The sequence below is a fragment of the Salminus brasiliensis genome, chromosome 21, assembly GCF_030463535.1.
Source record: "Salminus brasiliensis chromosome 21, fSalBra1.hap2, whole genome shotgun sequence".
Taxonomy (NCBI): Eukaryota; Metazoa; Chordata; class Actinopteri; order Characiformes; family Bryconidae; genus Salminus; species Salminus brasiliensis.
In genome coordinates this window covers 24,526,054-24,546,492 of record NC_132898.1, presented here as the reverse complement: position 1 = coordinate 24,546,492, position 20,439 = coordinate 24,526,054, and the positions used below count along the sequence as shown (strand labels likewise).

Sequence of the window (20,439 nt, the reverse complement as noted above, 5' to 3'; positions counted from 1 at the left end):
CTCACAAGATCTCAACTACTTTCTTCAGAATGAGAAGCTCTTGTTCCCTTTTACTGGATTTATGTTTCCCTGCATCTGTTCTAATGGGATCTGGTAAAAACTCTTTTTGCTGAGAGAAAGATTTTAAATGAATGTGATTAGGGGACTAAACTTCTCTGCCCAGTACTGGATATTTCTGCAGAACATGAACAGATGGAAAGAATGAAATTTAGACAGGAGCTGTGTCTGAAACCGTGCCCTATACACTATATAGTGCACTAACAATCCCACAATGCACTGGAATATTTAATGTACAATATACAGTAACAGGGCGTGAAATACCCATCATCTCTCTTGTTGTTTGAAGATGTGCACAGCGTCAGTGAGCTCACACACAGTGACGTGTAAGAAATGATCCACTACCTTGTTGAATTCTGTTTGCTAGATCAGTGACATATCAGACTTGTTTTTCAGCTCAGATCTGGCGGGATGACGGCCTGCACTGTTATTTGCATGTCCGTACATCACAAATCTATCTGCATGTGTTGCTGTAGTAATGACATAGGAGTCAGTAACTAACCAGTGGTGCTCTTCTTGAATCTCCACATTTCCGTCACTCTGGAGTTGACGTGGTTGCATTGAGCTTTATGCAAGAGACACTCTGAAGTCCAATTTCAGCGTCCAGACTGAGACGCAGCTGATTCCAACATCAGTTTGGGTACAATTGAGATATACCAAAAATCACATTTGGGCTGGCAGTCTGAACATAGCCACAGTCATCAGGATTTCTGCATGTAGGGTGCAGTTTCAGAAACAGCTAGGGTGCAGATTAAATACCATTTCCAGATGCACTAGATAATAATAATTTACACCAATACAATATGAATTGACTGACCATTTGACTAAAGTGTTTGGACGTTATAAAACAATAAAAAAAAAAAGAAGTGACAAGTCAGCCTCTAGTGACGACTTTTATTTAAATTAAATCATTATATAGGATTTTCAAAGCATTTTAAACTTTACCAAAAAACTACCCTTTTTAACTCAATTAGACTTTTGACTCTCATTAGTTAATAACTATTTCTCCTTACATGGTGACAAAGTGTACATTTGAGGAGAGAGGAGGTGAAGAAGGGAAAAAAACAAAACAAAACAAAAACAAGCTCTACAAGTCCAAAGGAAATAAAGGCAGAAACTGAAAGTAAAAACGACAGGGTGGAATGGGTGGGTCGACATGAGCGGAGCAGAACTATTCTTACATACATACATTAAATATCAGCTCAAATTCAGCACGTCCTCCTACCTCCTCCTCTCACCTCTTTTTGTCCTTTTTCTACATTGTCTTTTTTTTTCTTATTTTTTCATTTAATTTTAAAAAGGAATGTTATGAGCTTGTGTAGAGATTACTATGCTAATATATCTGCTGTCTTCTATCATGCGGGATGATGTTTTGTTTGGCTATAAATGATGACATGTAAACATTATTAAAAAAACTTTCCTTTACGATCTTATTTCTCTCTCTCTCTCTCTGAGTGTCTGCTGTTTTTATAAAAATGCACTTTATGCAATTAAAAGTTTAATAAAATTTGCACATCAGATTTTCTAGAGCAAAATGAAAGTATTCATATAAAAAGTTGTTTTGTTGTCTCTGCCATTACAGAAAAAATAAATGAAGAAGAGAAAAAATAAACAATGAAAAACATCAATGAGGAAAAAAAAATAATAATACAATAATCGTTGATTTGTGGTCAAAGCCCAAAAAAGGTTAATAATACATGATGGATGGAGCTGCTGTCTAAAATCAAACATGAAAAGAACTGTTGGGGGAACAGAGGGAGAGGAAAGACCAGTTGTGTGGGGTGGGGTTTGGTGGGGTGGGGTTTTGGTGGTTGGGGGTTTGGGGTGGGGTGGGGTTGGGAAGAGGTTGGCGATTGCTGAATTCTGTGTTCGGCTCCTCTGAGCTCTCAGGCTCTCCAGCTTTCCAAAACCAGGCTGAAGCAGGAATCAGTTATAATCGGCCAGTGCAGTCAGTCAGAACGCATTCCTCACCTCCACCTGCTCATCACTACAGTTCAAGTAATCTGAGAGACATACAGAAATAAGGAAGAAAAGAGAAAAGAAAAAACAGAGAAAAAGGAAACACAGTAAGTATGAGGAGGAGACGGGAGAGACAGTAAAGTAAGCTCTTAAATAGGCATACTGTGTTATTTCTAGGGCTGCAATGAGGGGAATACTGATTAAGAGTATTATGATGACGAATACTGATAATGGAAAACAGGTGGATGTTACTGTTGATCAGTTGCTTAATCAAGTCTCTTTCAAACAGACTATTTCTACTCTAGAAAAGGAAGAGCAACAGAAGTAGTGACTTAACTAAATCACTACACAATAATGGTCAGTAGTCTAATAATAATAACAACAGTAAAAGTCAACAAGTTAATCAATCATAGTTATAATCATTAATATCATCACTAGCTGCAGCCCCAGTCATTTACACAGTGCGGGTGTGAGCCCTCACCTCGGCCATTCATCAGCCTTTCCTCTAGAAGAGTCCGCAGTCCCTCAGGTTGTTCTTGATGATGACGTCAGTGACAGCATCAAAGACGAACTGGATGTTCTTGGTGTCGGTGGCGCAGGTGAAGTGGGAATAAATCTCCTTGGTGTCCTTCTTCTTGTTCAAATCCTCAAACTTGGTGCGGATGTACTCTGATGCCTCGTCATACTTATCTTCACCTAAAGGCAGACCAGGAGTGGGTGATCAGGATAGAATTGGGCATGGTTTTGTTGGACACAACTCTGTTGTAATAACCAGGTGTTTGAAGCATGTTTTTTGTTGGACCACAATAACCGAGTATTTGGGGTGTGGTTTTTGTTGGGCCCAGTACTCTCTTGCTATAAATGGGTATTTATGGGCATGTTTTTTGTTGGACATCAGTAGTCTGTTATTATAATTGAGTGTTTGGAGCATGACTTTTGTTGGGCCTCAGTACTCTGTTGCTTTAGTGCTGTTGTACCTGTGTACTCTGGGAAGCAGATGGTCAGAGAGCTGTGTGCAATCTTCTCCTCAAATAGATCTTTCTTGTTGAGGAAGAGGATGATGGAGGTCTCCGTGAACCACTTATTGTTGCAGATGCTGTCAAACAGCTTCATGCTCTCATGCATTCGGTTCTGACAGGGTGAGAGAACGAGAGGGAGGGGAAGAAAACAATGGAGAGAGAGGGAGAGAGAGGACAAGAAAGAAAACACCAAAATGAACCAAAAGCTTGGACTGTTCAGCTGACTTGCGCGATAAACATGAACAACAGTGACTGTGTGGCCGACTCAGACATAAACAGTAAATCTGTGTGTGGCAGAACTACTTTTGATCTCAGCTTTAGATTTTCTCCCCTTGTCAGGCTCTTTTTGTGTCTTTCGCTTCATTTTTGTTGTGCAGATTCATCATTTGAACTTTATATAACCAGAGTAATGTCTAAGGTGCAGGCTGAACACGGCATTTTAGGATTTTACATGACGTGTCCTTGTAGCTGGACAAGGCAAAACATTACTCAGTAAAAATGAATAAGGCGAGACTCACCATCTCCTCATCCTCAGCTAACACCAGGTCGTAGGCGCTCATGGCAACACAGAAGATGATTGCAGTGACGCCCTCGAAACAGTGGATCCATTTCTTCCTCTCAGAACGCTGGCCTCCCACGTCAAACATCCTGCAGATAGAGAGAGAGAGAGAGAGAGAGACAGAAAGAGATAGAGAAGACAGAAAAAAAAGTTTCTTAAATAAAATAACAATAAAAAAAATAAATACCACATAAGTCCCATTCTTAACCTTCACTTAATATTACAGTAACCTTTCATTACTTTTTGGCTACTTGTCATATAATTCATATAAACACAAGTAAAACAGGACAACTGCACTGTTTACAACACAATTATATTTTCTATTTTAGACGCCCTCGTTTCTACATACACGGTCCATTCTACCAGCTTCACTGACCATATAGACCAGAAAACCACCATATGTGATGGAATTTGGCCTCCGCCTTTAACCCATTCACGCAACACATACACATCAGTGAAACACACAGTTACTGCGGCGCCCGGGGAGCAGGGAGGGTAAAGTGCCTTGCTCAAGGGCCACAACAGTGGCAGCTTGCCGAGCCCGAGTATCGAACCCACAACCCTGTCATCAATAGCCCGGAGCTCTAACTGCTGAGCCACCACTGCCCATATAGGAGCACTGCGTAGTTCTATAATTACAGACTGTAGTCCATCTGATTCTCTGCACACTTTGATAGCCTTCTTTCACTCTGTTCTTCAACGGCCAGGACCCCACAGGACCACCACAGAGCAGGTATTAGCTGGGTGGTGGGTCATGACCAGCCTGTGAGGTCCTGACCATTAAAGAACAGGAGGACAACAATGTAGGAAGAGAAACGGATGGGGACTAGAGTCTGTAATAAAAGAACTACACAGTGCTCCTATATGGGCAGTGGAGCTGCCCAAAAGGACAGCAATAGGAAGTGGTAATGTTATCAGTGTATAATCACCAACATTGTTTTGCATGATTCTAAACTAATTGACGTCGCTATGCCAACCAGAGTAGTGTTGCTTTATAATAGATTAAACTAATTGGCATTGCTATGACAACCACAGAATAGTGTTGCTTTAAGATTTGAAACTAATTGATGTCACTATGACAACCACAGAAGTGCTGCTTTGACATTCTAAACTAACTGGTGTTGCTATGACAATCAGAGAGTAGTGTTGCTTTGAGACTAAATGGACCTAAATGGAGTCACTATGCCAACCAGAATAGTGTTGCCTTTGAGATTCTAAACTAAAAGATGTCGTTATGACAACCACAGAGTACTGTTGCTTTGCTAGATTCTAAACTAATTGTTGTTGCTATGACAACCACAGAGTACTGTTGCTTTGCGAGATGGTTAACTAATTAGTATTGCTATGCCACCACAGATGTGTTTTTTTTGTTGTTGTTGTTGCAAAATTCTAAACTAATTGGCGTTACTATAAACAACCTCAGAGTGGTGATGCTTTCTAAGATTCTAAACTAATTACTGTTGCTTTAATAACTACAGATTAGTGTTGCTTTGTGAGATTCTAAACTAATTGGCGCTACTATGCCAACCAGAAAGTGGTGTTGCTTTGTGAGATTCTTAACTAATTGGTGTTGCTATGCCAATCACAGAGTGTGTTGAATGGTTCTAAAGAACCACGATCTAACACTCGAGCAGCAAGCGAACATGGTGGTCATCATACACACAGTACACTACAACGTAATTCCTATAACAGCCCCCTGAACCACACTTAGAATAGAAGTCAATGGGCCAATCCTAGTAAGCAGAGGCCCTGTACTGTCTGTGGTAATCGGCAGTGCACTGCAGCCACAGCAGACTGACATTGGGTTGAAATACACTGGAGAAGTCTGTCCCAGAGCTGCTGTAAGAAGCGAGGTTCCCCCTCATTCCCGCTCCTCTTCCTGCGGGCCATGTGTGATCAGCCCACTGCCTGTTACCATTTCAGTGGCATTTGTTGGCATTTGTGTGTGGGCGCTGTTGCCTTGGTTACACCCTCCAGGGGGTGGAGAGGGACAGATCGAGAGCGCAAGAGAGAAAGACTCCTATGCAGTCTATAAGTTATTCATGGTTCTCTTCGCTCTCACGTACATACACATAGTGTATACAGGAGACCTGGGCGATAAATCAGACTAACGATTTCTGCAGAATTATCGTAATAAACCATATTATCATGACATCATTTTGAAGTATCTGACGTGAGTGAGACATCAGCTTTTACCTACCATCATAAATCACTAGGCATACAAGCATCTGCTGTGTGTATTTACTGTACAATCAATCTCAAGTGTTCTGGGGAAAGGCTAAATGTTTGTAGACACCCCTTCTAATGAACGTATTCTACTACTGCTAATTTAAGTTGTACCCACTGCTTACACAGATGCGAAATTGCACACACACAGCGTGTCTAGTTCCTGTTGAGAAGTACTGCCAAAACAATAGGATTCTCTGAAACAGATGAACATCAACATATTTGCACCATGCCTAATGCCAGGTATGTGCTAGAGGGGTATAAAGCCCAGGAGTTGTGTTCTCTGAAATGATGGTTGGTGCTCCATCCAGTACTTTTGGGATAAGTGGGAGAGTTGGAGATGAGGTGTGGTGATCATGTCGTTGCAGGCAATCAAACCCTCACAGCAATGCTCCTAAATCTAGTAAAAAGACTTATTCACTGGAGAGTTATTCCAACAAAGGCAGGATAAACACTTTTTAAAATTAATATAAACACCTTTATTTTCAGATGAATGATCAAGTGTCCAAATACTTTTGTCCATATATTGTTCGTAGTTCTCTGTATGATCTGTTAAGCTGATTATCTGGGCAGTAAGAGTATGTATGAGTAAGAGTAAAGTATGACCAGTGTTCATCCAACACCTAGTTTGTCTAGTTAGATCTTCATATTTAAGTAACTGAATTAATTTAAATAAATATTATAACACACAGGTGTTAATAAGAAAGGGGGTGAGCTAGATTTATAACATGAGACTCAACCCTATTAAAAGGGTAGTTTCGGCATTGGTCTTAAAACATTTCAAACCATACACCGGCCTAAGAGAGAGGGAGATAGCGCGCGAGAGATTAACAACAACCTGTTTTTGTTGTTTGCTCTTTCCGTGTTTTGGGAAAAGCAGCGTTTTAGAGAATCCCATCCATCTGCTGTTTTTATAGGCTTACAGAACCCGGCTCTAATCAACAGGAGAGAGACTGAACTGACGCGCTCTCTCTGTCTCTCTGCCTCTCTCTATTCACTCCCTCGCTTTACTTTTCATCTTTCAGGCTCAGCCTCACTGTCCTTTCCTTTCTCTCTTCAGTTATCTCCTTGCCCTTGTTTCTTTTCACTCCCAGTTTCCTCCTCTTTGCCTTCATCCTCCTCTCCATTCTCTTTCTTCTTCCATCTCTCAGTCTCTCCCCCTTTCTCCAAGCCAAAGGGAAGCAGACGGTGTGTGAGATGGAAGAGGGGGGAGAGTGAGGGATAAATAGTGGGAGAAAGAAGGATGGACTGATAGAGATGGGGAGAATGTTTGTATGGAAGATATTTATCCCTCACTCTCCCCCCTCTTCCATCTCACACACCGTCTGCTTCCCTTTGGCTTTCTCACACATTCTCTTCTACTTGCTCGATCTCGCTCTTCCTCTCTATTGTTCCCCCTCCCTACATCATTATCTCTTCCTCTCTCCATCTTTTTCGTCGTTTCCCCTCACCCTCTTCTCTTACTCTGGCCAAGTCTTTCTCTCCTTCTCCCTCCCTTCTATTCTCCCCTCTCCCTCCTCTCTTACTCTCTCAGCCTCTTCTACCTTTCTCTCTGCCTCTTCCTCTACCTTTCTTTCTCTCCTTATCGTTCTCTTACTTTCTCTCTCCCCTGCTCTATCTCCCCTTTTCTATTGTTCTCTCTTTCGCCCTTCTATCATTCTCTCCCTCTCTCTCTCTCTCTGCCCTCCATCATTCTCATTTGAGCTGAAACTCAATTAAATCACTGAAGAACGTACGCAGAAAAATCCAGATTGCATCAGCATTTCTGGGGAAGGATTGTATTCCGAGGAAATGTTTATTTCCCTCTGAGACATGCAGCCTCTCTCTCTCTCTCTCACACACACACACCTTCTAAAGTTCACACACACAAACAAAAACTCACATTTCAATTCACGGCTGTAAGAAGTTAGCGATAGCCTTTAGCTTTCTGACGGACATGCGTCACCGTGTTTGATCTGAGCAGGAACGGTTTGGTTCTGATGCTCTCTCTGTAGATCATCACTACGCAGAATGCCGCCAAGGCCTTCAAACAGTTATTTTAACTCCTCTACTATCGGCCACCTCAGAGCCCACACACACACACACACACACACACACACACACACACACACACACACACACACACACACACACACACACACACACACACACACACACACCTGAGTCATCCCGACACCGTCCCTCCAGCCAAACTCTCTGAACCAACACTTCCAACCATGACTCATTTCCGCCATGTTCCCGTCCTTCAAACTCCGAGTCTACAGCTCCAGACACGCTCAGATCAGCTGAGACAGAGGAAGCTCACGCTACCCATAACACACAGAAGCCGAAGAACACACTTCCATACAGTACCCCAATCCCTACAGTATCTGGAGTTCACAGAGAAGATCAGCACCCAAACCTGCCTCTAAACTACATACACCATAACTTTACTGACCAACAGCACATTCTGAATATTATATAAATAAATACAATATTATATAAATATGGTTCTGTATATACAGAAGAATCCACTAAAAGAGGTTCCTAGCTAAAATTGGAACCTTTAGACTAGATCCAGTCAGCCACCCTCAATAGTTTAATCTCAATCTCCAATACACATATAGCTAAAATAGATCGTCCAGTTAGGAATTAGTTCTACCCCAAACACAGACATTTACATTAAAATTAAATTGAGCTATTAAAGACTGGCAGACTAATATGCAGGTTCTGTACTTAAGGGAGTGTAACTGCACTTTACTCCTAATGACATACACTTTAGAGTGTGAGGGGTTTGAACTAGGTAACATTTTCAAATAAATCTGGGTTCCATTAAGTCTGGAACACACACACACACACACACACACACACACACACACACACACACACACACACACACACACACACACACACACACACACACACACACACACACACTTATCGATAGAGGATTTTTTTTTCCCACTAACTTGAAGTGGAGATCTTTGAAGGTGAAGTGCGTCTCTACGATGCCAGTGGTCTTCACACGGGTCCTCAGCACATCAGGCTGGGTCGGGATGTAGTCAGACCTGGCTATCCTCTCAAGGTCATTCAGATAGCTGAAAACACACATGCACACACACACACAAATGTTTGCATAATTATTCCAGAACAATATTGAAAATATTGAAGACCAGCAATGCTCAAACAGTTTTTTAAAAATTACCTACGAGGACCAAGAACTGCATCAGATATATCAAGCATGATACTTAGAACGATATGCCCACCTACTGTCCAACATAGCAACAAGCTTTGTGGTGTCAAACCCCAAACGCCCCTAAACCATGAGAAAATCAATGTAGTGCACAACCTCGTAAATGATTGCATAAAGCAGCAACATAACACAAAACAAAGTTAACTGGGAAGATGAAAGAATAAAGGTTTAAAAACGTAATTATGAAAAAATATATAATACATGGACAAAAGTATTGGGACACAAGCATATTCATTGTTTCTTCTAAAATCAAGAGTAGCAAAACAAACAAACATAAAATAATTAATCCTGCTTTTGTTGGAGTAACTGTGTCCTAAGTATTGCTGTGAGGATTTGATTGCATTCAGCTGTTTTTGTTCATTATTGCTGTAGTTTTTCTAAACTACTTGCCTTACAAGACACCACACCAGACTATTTATATTCCTATATCCCGTCTTCCTTTTCTCCTCTCTCTCTCTCTGGTACAGGCTCTCCAGCTGTGTTGCAACTATTTTGTCTCATACACAACTCATCTCTAAAGTACAGGACGGAGCACCATAATTCCAGAGAACACAGTTCCACTGCTCCACAGCTCGATGCTGGGGGCTTTACCCCCCAAATGTTCAATAACAAATGAATAGTAACAACAGCAAACAGTTTGTCCTGTTCATAAAGTAGGCCACGGTTGGCAAGCAGCCCACTATTTACAGACAATTCCATTAATGCTTCGATAATCAAGTCGTTGTGTGTTTTGTCAGAAGTTTCATCAAATTACTTAAAGTTAGGGGCACCCTTACTTTGAAATCCTTCAAAACTTCTTCAAAGCATCTTTCCCACTGAAACTCGTTTTATATTTTACACACACACACACACACACACACACACACACACACACACACACACTTCTTATTCCCTCTCTATATGTACAGAAATGAGAAGAACACAGCTTGTGCGTCACTTGTTATCTGTAGATGCCTGCTCTTTCAGCACAATGGCATTAGCCCAGTCTGAAACAGGCCTGTTCCACTGCTCTAGAGGACAGACAGTGGAGTTAGTCATACACTCAGAGCTTGGCCAGAGATGGGACGGAGCTTGATTGAACTGCAAATCGGAGCTGAACAATCCCTCTCCTGCTGAGCGCTGCGTGTGCATGCATACACACACACATTCTCAGAGTAATTAAATGGTTCTGAGAGCCCTTGATTTCATGGAAATGGTCGCTTGTTGGCTGACGTGTGTGCGCGCTAAATGAGAGCAGGTGTGGCATTTGTTTAGAGCATTGTTGGCTCATTATGACTCAAAGACTGACTGAATACTGACAAAAAATCCCAGCTTTTCTCCATTAAAGTGAATTGTGCATTTGTAATTGGACATTTTCTTTATTAATGTGGCATATATTAAAATGGGAGGATTAGATGATACTATTGGTTAATATTACTGTGTTGGAAGAATACTAAAAAATACAGTACTCTTTTTAATGATCTTATAATTCAATCTAACAAGGTAAACAAATTGGTTATTCATTTTATCGTGTCCCGCTGCCTCAATTCGTTACTGATCCTATAGATATACATTTAAAGATATATACATACATGTACAGACATCTATACAGAGAGAGATAGAGAGATAGACAGACAAGTAGACAGACAGATGAATAGACGGACAGATGGACAGACAGAAACAGACAAAGACAGACAGATGAAGAGACATACAGACAACAACGAACCTATGCAGTCAGTGCACTGCAGTTTTTTTATTTTCCTATAAAACATTTCCCGTATCCCTCATCCCTTCACAGCCCTTCAGTCCCACAGAGGCCATTCTCTTCATTCTTACACAGAGGAGAGAAAGAGAGAGATAGTGAATAGACAGACAGGCCAGTACACTGAGAGGAGAGGAGGGCGAGAGACCTTAACAGTAATCTTATTTTCTGTACAGAATCCCTCTTGTAGAGAAATGCAGTAGGTGTGTGTTCTGATGTCATTGCTCTGCCTTATGTAAGTGTAACATGCTAAATGTTGGGGGATTAAGGTAAAGAAGAGAATACATTAACCACACACACACACACACACACACACACACACACACACACACACACACACACACACACACACACACACACACACACACACACACACACACACTCCTCTACTGTGCCATCAGCCAACGCCAAGAGAAACCTTTTACATATATTAAAACCAAAAGGAAGCCAAAACACACAACCACTCACACACACAACCACTCTCTCACCTACACACAGCTCTGTAATAACGGTTCTTGACACAAAGCTGGTGCTGTTGTGGTTACAGACACTGCCCGGACTGATATTTCTGTGTGTATTTATTTTTTTTAAATATCAATATGTGCAACTACTACTAACAACAACATGTCCAAATGTATTTGGACACTTGTTGCAATAAGATGCATTGCTGACAAACACACACAGACACAGCCAAAAAGTTCAATTAAGACAAACAGGAGGCATCTCACATCAGATTTTAGCAAACCCTGCAAAACTCACGTGCATCCATGCATACACATACGCACAGGGAGGGACAAGGGTGTGGAGGGAGGTGCAGTGTAGTTGCAGCCACTGTGAAACCACACTCACCTCCACCCTTAATCAACCACAACTGGATAAAGTGCCAACTCTCTCTTTGCCTCTCTCTTGTTCTTACTCTTTTTACTGCTTTACTTTCTCCACCAAAACCCCCATTTAGACACATTTTTGTATCCATCCATCAACATCTGGTAGAATACAGACAAACCAGTGTTCGGTTTATATCTCCCCTTCTGAGCTGGTTTGACAGTGGGTGCCAATCTAATTTTCTGTCTTCCTTAACCCTCAGGGCCTGACTAGCGGGACACCTGCTCATTCACTGTTACTTCTGAACTCTAGTGAGGTCAGGATGCTGGAGGATCACGGCCCCACTTCAACCCCAACTCATTGAAAAAGTATTAAATGGAGCACCAATCATCATTCCAGAGAATACAGTTCCACTGCTCCACAGCTCAATGCTGGGGGGCTTCTCTCTCCCCCCCATGGTGCTAACAGGTTCATGTTTATCTGCTCTGCTGAGAATCCTATTCTATTGGCAGTATCTCTCTACAGGGACAAGACACGCTGTGCCAGCAATAGTTACAACTTAAGCAACTAGTTGCCAACTAATTTGGTTGCCGATTTTAGTCAACAAGTATGTTAGTGGTTGCACGTCTATTCTTCATCTTAAACACAAACAGCTGAAGCTTTATCAGACATTTAAAAACGTATGTGTTGGGCTTCTTTCTCCACAACTCAACCCTCTCTCAATCTATTCCTCAGTGCAGCAGCATCTTCCTCCACCCCTTTAGCAACATCTCTGCTAGAATGCTAGAAACAGCTCTCAGCTTGTTCCCGTCTCTCCATGTCTTTCTCTCCCTTCCATCAATCATCCTCTAATTTTCTCTCCACTAATCACTCCCTCCCTGCATAAGCAAATGAAAAATGATGCAGCAACACAAACAAATGACTGGGTTTGCACATACATTACACTTAATAGATGAGAAGGCCTTAAGTATAAACACTGTCTCTCTCACATACACACACACACTGGGCAAATGCCCTTCATCACTAATTTTATTTCTGTGATAAAGGCAAATTGCTGGAGCAGAGGAGGGAGAGGAACCTGCTCTGGAGCTAAATTAGGCCACAAGAGAGTTCCCGGAAGCTTTAGAGAAGCTGTGGGCTGGAGGAGGGAGAAGCAGGCTGAGAATAAGTGCTGCAGGTTACCCTTAATGCTCACTCACACAGTCAGACCAGCCTGAGCCATTACTGCCATATACACACACTTACCGCCAATCTACCTGCCTCCTGTTTTAGACTGAGGACACACGTCTTCCTAATGATGCCTGTGAAGATGGCAAAGCTTGCACATACTTGCAATACAGCTGCAGGTAATTTTAGGCAGAGGATGATGTGATCAGGGTATTTATTTCTACAGCTTTCCCTTCCCCCCCAAAAAAATCTAGTCAACCAGCCAAGACATGCGTGTTGTTTGAAACACGATATGTACAAAAGTTTGTAGACACCTGTTTTTGAAGTTTTGAAATCAAGGGTAATAATAGGCTTTGTAGTACTGCTGCAAGGGTTGCCATGAGAGCATTCGTGAGGTCAGGTACTAATAGCAGACAATTACCTGTAGATCAAAAACGCCACTCAAACCTGTCTCCAGGTCCAGCACTCTAGGCTCCAGAGTGTCCTGTTACATTGGCAATGCTTTTCTATGCTGATTAAAAAACCTGTGCATTTGCGACTAAATGCCTGTCAGTAATGGAAAAATGCACTGTAAAGCAGCTGAACTCACTCATTCAAAGGAGTGTCTAGATACTTCTGTACGTAAAGTGCACAAGCCTAATGTAGCCTAATCTTCTTAAACTGTATTATTTGTAACAATAAAGAAGCCTATTCAGGACACCAAAAACTAATACATTGGCTGATCTACTTCATTTAAGTAGAGGGAAAAATATACTGCCCCTTTAAGACTGCTATAAATATGCTTATCAAGCTAATGCTGAAGCTTCAGCCACTGAATGACACTGTGTATAAAGCAACGAATTACCATCTCACAGCAAATCCAAAATGTAAATTCTGTAATTTGCATTAATTTACATTTGACTGAATATTAGCTAATTCATACTTGACATACCATGTCATAAAAATTAACAAATTCATTTTTCTATTTTATTTAATAGGCACAAGAAGTGTGCCAGAATTGTGGGTCCCAAAACGGCCCACTGCCCTTACAGTTGCTACACAGAGCTCTATGCATGCGTGTGTGTGTTTGTACTCACTATGCGGCAGAGTCGTTGAGCTGGTACTCTCTGGAGCGGGTGAAACAGCTCTGGACGCCTCCATCAGCCCACAGCCGGGTGATGGCACTGGACAGATCCTCAGGCAGGGCACCCTGTTCCTCTGCTGCTCCAGCCAGGACAAAGAGCTGCCTTGCATCATCCTGAAAGAAAAAAAAAACAACAACACACGGGTTATTACATTTAATAAACAATGCAAATTGCAGTGTTAAACTCTGCTCACAGCACTTTTTCACAACACGTTTTACCATATCTTAAATTAAACACTTCCTCATGTCTATTTTCTATATTTTGTGTGTGTATGTGCGTGCATATATATATTATATGTATTAACACACACACCCACACAAAATATAGAAAATAGGTTCAGGTTCATGTTTATCTGCTCCAAAGGGTCCTATTATACAGGGCAATACTTCTGTATCAGCAATGGGTACAATCAAAAGTAGCTAAATGTATTCATTAATGCTGTCCACAAACTTTGGGACATACAGTGTATATTCCAATCGTTATATATGTTGATTCTTATTTCATCTTATTACATCTGAATATCATTTTCTATTCATCTATATCAATTTTATTTTATTTAAACTCCTTTTCTTTACATTGGATCCATATATATTTTTACATCCTGTACAGCTTCTTGTTTGATGTGACAGTTATGAAGAATTTCACTGCTAGCTGTATTGTGTATGACTATATATGTGACAAACAAATCTTTTGATTTGACACAATGAGACATACCCTGTAATTACACACTACTGATGAGGGTGGTAATTCAACCATTTCTTCAGTGTGCCATTTTCAGTGTCCTGAGCTGCTACGCCTCTGCATCTTCCTGTACAGCACCACCATGCCTCAATAAAGGCTTTTTTTTTAATAGACTGCGTGTCTGGGACTGTTTTTGCTCTGGGATTCATTGTTTAACAAGACCCTAAAGCTCCTACAAGCCTGTCTGTTTTCCACATCTGCATCACTCTGACCCAAGAAGCACATGTCCCACCATTTTCTGCACCCCTCCCCCTGCAGCACATCTTAAGGTTTGCTAACTTAATTAATTTAATTAAATTAAACTAAACAGGCTGTTTGTGTTACTGTGCCTTTAGGACTGATATGTAAATAACCTCAGTTCCGATTGGCTGTCCTGTATTTAAAACGTAGTCTGGGCTGAAATCTCTGTAAACCTCTTTGCTCCTACTCTGAACCCTCTGCAAATACACACCAAACAGTAGCGCCATTATCCAGGATCAATTCATTCATTCAGCCTGTAAATGTAGCTCCCTGAGGGCACAAATGATAGAGAGAGAGAGCACACGCGATAGAGAGACTAAGTGAGAAAATGTTTGACAAACAGTAACTCTGTGTGTGTGTGTGTGTGTTGTGTGTCTGTCCTGTTTAATAATGAAACCTGATGCATATAGGTGTAGTGAAGTGGGTTAAACTCCGCTGTAGATCAGAAATGCTAGGTTCAGCATTAAACACAACCTCTCTTACACACACACACACACACACACACACACACACACACACACACACACACACACACACACACACACACACAGACAGACAGACTTTGACAACCAAATAAAGATAGAAGGGTCATGATTCACATACAGATCACACTCAAAAGTAAAGTCAAAAGCAGCTGGATTCCAGGATCTTCTTGCCTGGTTGCTGACTGACTATGTCCAAAAGTTTGTGGACGCACAAATCCTCTAGAACAGGACTCTCTGGAGCAGATAAACAGGAACCTACTGACACTATGCCTCTTTATACCCCACTAGCCCAATGCCAGGCACGGGCAAGAGGGGTACAAAGCACCCTGGCATTGAGCACAAACCTATTAATGTGGTTTCTGACACTGTGGAAAGTGATCTAGAACATTTGTGTAGTCTTAGCAGATTCACATAATGGACTATTTTACTAATTGGTCCAAATCAATGCTTGAAATATGAAGAAGGGACACAGGACAAGATTTAAAACTGAGGGTTATGGATGTGCTTTAACTTTTAACAGCAATGGAGTGTGAACAGGGTCCACTGGACTAAATGGGCATTCATTTGGTTTTACACTGATGATGACATACACTTCAGTAACACCAGGTTAGGAGGTAATAAAATATATAATTAAATAAAAAATAAATAACATTTATTATATAAAAAAAAGCACACAGCCAAGACACTACACAGCTGTGCACATACAGAAATAAACGAGCGTCTAGCATCCATCAGCCCACCTAACCTGCACACACTGAGAAAATAAAATACAGAGAGAGAGAGAGAGAGAGAGAGAGAGAGAGAGAGATATAGAAGAGGGATGACAGAGAGAAGAGAGATCGAAGGATAAAGAGAAACAAGAGAAAAACAAACAGAGAAAAGAAGGGGAGGGAGGAGGGAAACAGAGATGGATGATGTGTTCTATTCCTCACATGGGCACCAGTCCCCGAGTTTCATTAAGAAATCATAAATGAGAACGAGAGTGTGACCGAGCGAGGGAGAGACTTCTCAGTCGGTGAGTCTGCCGGCACTGAGATCCATTAGTGTTCTGTAATTGCGCAGTTAACGAGGGAGATCAGCATGTTAATCTGTCTTTCACAGGTCTATTACAGCCACATCACCACAACCACACGTCCAGTCATTCATCTGGACCGCTTATTGAGCTCCCTCAATCCAACGCACTACACTACATGGTAGTGAGTTACAAAAGTATTGGGACATGCTCATTCAATGTTTCTCCTGAAGTCAAAGGTTTACAATAAAAAAAAAAAAAAAAACACAAAACTTGATCCTTGACCCCAGAGATAAAATTGTAGACCTCCACAAGGCTGGAAAGGGCTACGGGGCAATTGTCGAGCAGCTGTTGGAGCAATTATTAGACAATGGATAAAGGTAAATATGACCGTCAATCTCCCTCGGACTGGGGCTCCATGCAAGATCTCACCTTGCGGCGTATCAATGATCCTAAGAAAGGTGAGGAATCAGCCCAGAACTACACATGAGGAGCTGGTCAATGACCTGAAGAGAGCTGGCACCACTGTTTTTGAAGGTTACTGTGGGTAATACACTAAGACGTCATAGTTTAAAGTCATGCATGGCACGGAAGGTTCCCCTGCTTAAATCAGCACACGTCCAGGCCCGTCTTAAGTTTGCCAATGACCATTTGGATGATCCAGAGGAGTCATGGGAGAAAGTTCTGTGGTCAGATGAGACCAAAATAGAACTTCTCAGTCTTAATTCCACTTGCCGTGTTTGGAGGACGAAGAATGATGAGTACCATCCCAAAAACACCACCCCTACTGTGAAGCATGGGGGTGGAAGAATCATGCTCTGGGGTGTTTTTCTGCACATGGGACAGGACAACTGCACTGTATTAAGGAGAGGATGACCGGGGCCATGTATTGCGAGATTTTGGGGAACAACCTCCTTCCCTCAGTTAGAGCACTGAAGATGGGTCGTGGCTGGGTCTTTCAGCATGACAATGACCCAAAGCACACAGCCAGGATAACCATGGAGTGGCTCTGCAAGAAGCATATCAAGGTTCTGGAGTGGCCTAGCCAGTCTCCAGACCTAAACCCTATAGAAAATCTTTGGAGGGAGCTCAAACTCCGTGTTTCTCAGCGACAGCCCAGAAACCTGGCTGATCTTGAGAACATCTGTGTGGAAGAATGGGACAAAATCCCTGCTGCAGTGTGTGCAAACCTGGTAAAAAAAACTACAGGAAATGTTTGACCTCTGTAATTGCAAATACACACACACACACACACACACACACACACACACACACACACACACACACACTTATTGTAATAAGTTAAGTTACAAATACATAAATAACATATGACAGTATAAATATATCAAATATAACTAAACAAAATATAATTTTTATTCAACAATAGAAATGCTACCTTATATTTGAGCATTATCATAAAAACTCTTGTAGCGCCATCTCTGATATCTGATCATTTAAAAAGCTAGTCATTTTAATAAGATTTTTTTTTACGTTATTTTAAAACCTAAACACTGCAATTTTCTACCTGATGTAAAGGTTTCGGTGTTCATGCTTGTACTCAATACGTAATACATTGACACTGTGTGAAAACACCTTCACTCTGTTCATAAATTTAGCATCTCTACTACCACAGGCCCTCAATTTCAATCAACCCCAGGCGCTCCATGCTCGCTTCTACCCAGCTCTGCTTCTCTTCCTCCGTGTGAGTCTGAGGTGTGTGGTCAGTTCTGGCCTGCAGTTATTTTCATTCTCTGATTCGATTTGTAACAAACAGGATTAGCACATGAACAATACAGAGCTTTCATCACTTCAACCCTCTGTTCTAATCACAAATGAAAGGACTGCTTCATAGGCTGTGTGTGCGCACGGGTGTGCACAGTTCCCCGGAGATCATCCAAGGCCACTGGACATGAAGCATAAGCTGTGCACAAAGTCAAGCTGCAGTATATAGAAGTAATCACAGCAATACCAATCTTACTGTGTGTAAACTCTCTACTTCAAGTATTACACCAACCAACTCAAACAGATAGTTCTAGTTCATCTTTCATCAGAAATCTCTATTCATGCCAGACATTTCAAAACACAGTCCAGTTCTAGCGGACTGAGAAGAATCTACAGCGCAGTGTCCGCTGCTGGCTGAGCAAGCAGTGACCAAAAATAAATAAATAAAAATGATTAAACAAAGAAAACTACAGGACTCTTTATATTTTACTTGCAAATGAAACAGTATTTTCACCACCCATATATGAGCTAGATGGTATTATTTCTTCACTCTTTTGTTTTGTTGTATCCCAAAGAGCATTCCAGGCACTAATTAAACTACACCAGATCTATTGTTAACATAATAACAATAACAACATCATCATTATGATGGGGTGATATTAATGGTTCATCCATGGTTATCCAGCCAACATCAGCAGAAAGGGCTGGATCTAATACTGCAGGGTAAAACCTGTAACAGCTCTCTCCTAAACCGGCACACACCTGCTTTTATGCTCTCATTTTAAAGCAACATTATGTAGCATTTCTACCTTAATACACTAGATTACTTCAAGATCACTGTGATGCTCCACTGCCTTTTATTAGGGGCAACAGCACTGCTTTCGCTGCTACCTCGGGCTTGTCAGGCTGCTACCTGCAGTATGTAACTTTGGAGAAGCGGGCAGGATAACGTTCCCGAGAACTCCGTAATGCCGTGTAACCCCAGACATACAGTGGAATGGTGTAAGATCCTGAAATGTTAACCTATCACCTTAGTTCACATGCTTCTTTCACTTCCTGTGATCGTTCTGTGTCTCCCAGCTCGCCCAGAAAAATGTGTCCTTTAGCGGCAACTCAAATCACAAATTCCACTTCTCGACTGAAGGGGGAGGCCAATTTTCCACAGTGTTGCTTTAAGTTGAACAAAAATTAATTTTGGAAGAACTTAAGATGTTATTAAAATTCACTATTTCCGATACTATGTGTACATATCAATGGATGTGCTTGAAATATTTGTGGGACGTGTGCTTCTTAAATAACTGTTCACATACAGGTTTTCACAGCTCACCCAGCAGCTTCAGCGGGTTCTGTATTGTATTGAAAGTGTCTTGGTTTCTCATTGCCATCCTTTTATTACTTGTTTTTAAATCTGCCATGCTGAAGTCATTCACGCTGATGGCAGCGAGGCCCATGAGAGTAATGTGTGTTTATACAGGCTCTAAGCAGCTCCTAATTCATATTAACAGCACCAATAACCCGCATGAAAAACGACTGGTTCATCTCCGTGCAGGCTTGGAGGGGATATTTTTTTTTTTAAGGTTCAGACCAGCTTCGGATTCTAAAATTGGTTCCATAACTATATGGGACGTTCTCGGACTAGATCAGAATGTCTGTACTCAAACACAAGGTTACCGGGCTCGAAAGGCCCAGTTAAAATTATCCTGTGCGTGTGCGTCTATACATACAGCTCTGGCAGGATCCTCATAGTCGATCTTGAGGTTGCCCATGGCTTTGATGATGGCCATGATGGACTGGATGGTGTTGCTGTAGACCACAGCTCTGTACTGCTTACACTCATCTTCTGAATAACCGTCTTCATGAATAATCCTGGGGAGAGAGAGAGAGAGGGAGGGAGGAGGGTAAGTAGTGCATTAACAGAACATATTGTGAATCTGCCATTGCTTTAATCTTTCCCCTTCATTGTGCGTTTCTTGCGTCCGCTGCTAAAGAACAGCTCTCTCATGTGCTGTAACACTAAAGCGCTGTGCTGGACTATTCAGCCGTGAGGGTTACATAACACTGCTTTGTTTTGGACCAGCTCCAGAGGAGGGGGGGGGGGGTGGTGTTGGGGGCGAAGAAGTGAGACGGTGCTAAAAAAGGGGAAGTGAAAGAAGAACGAAAGAAACAGGTTTTGCAACACGTTCAGTTACTAGCTACTACCCTCACACACGGTACTGAGCACCTAATCCCACACATTTGTAATGTGAGTAACTCTTGCACTCTTGTTTTAGTTTTTTTTTTTTTTTTGAATGCTTCAGTTTTCAGTAAATAAATCAGTAGAACAAGCTAGT

The 20,439-nt window shown here is 41.6% G+C and overlaps 1 protein-coding gene across 1 annotated transcript in view; it reads right to left on the bottom strand.

Annotated features, from left to right (window-relative positions):
- Positions 1 to 936: 936 nt before the first annotated feature.
- Positions 937 to 20,439, bottom strand: part of gnai2a (guanine nucleotide binding protein (G protein), alpha inhibiting activity polypeptide 2a) — a 72,469-nt gene continuing 52,966 nt past the window's right edge. Inside the window, exons 3-9 of the mRNA XM_072666411.1 lie at positions 19,834 to 19,975; positions 13,862 to 14,022; positions 8,769 to 8,897; positions 3,554 to 3,683; positions 2,994 to 3,147; positions 2,498 to 2,712; positions 937 to 2,060 (exon numbers count right to left, since the gene is read on the bottom strand). Coding sequence (XP_072522512.1) covers positions 2,522 to 2,712; positions 2,994 to 3,147; positions 3,554 to 3,683; positions 8,769 to 8,897; positions 13,862 to 14,022; positions 19,834 to 19,975 — 907 coding nt within the window. The 3' untranslated portion in view covers positions 937 to 2,060; positions 2,498 to 2,521. The remainder of the gene's footprint in view (positions 2,061 to 2,497; positions 2,713 to 2,993; positions 3,148 to 3,553; positions 3,684 to 8,768; positions 8,898 to 13,861; positions 14,023 to 19,833; positions 19,976 to 20,439) is intronic.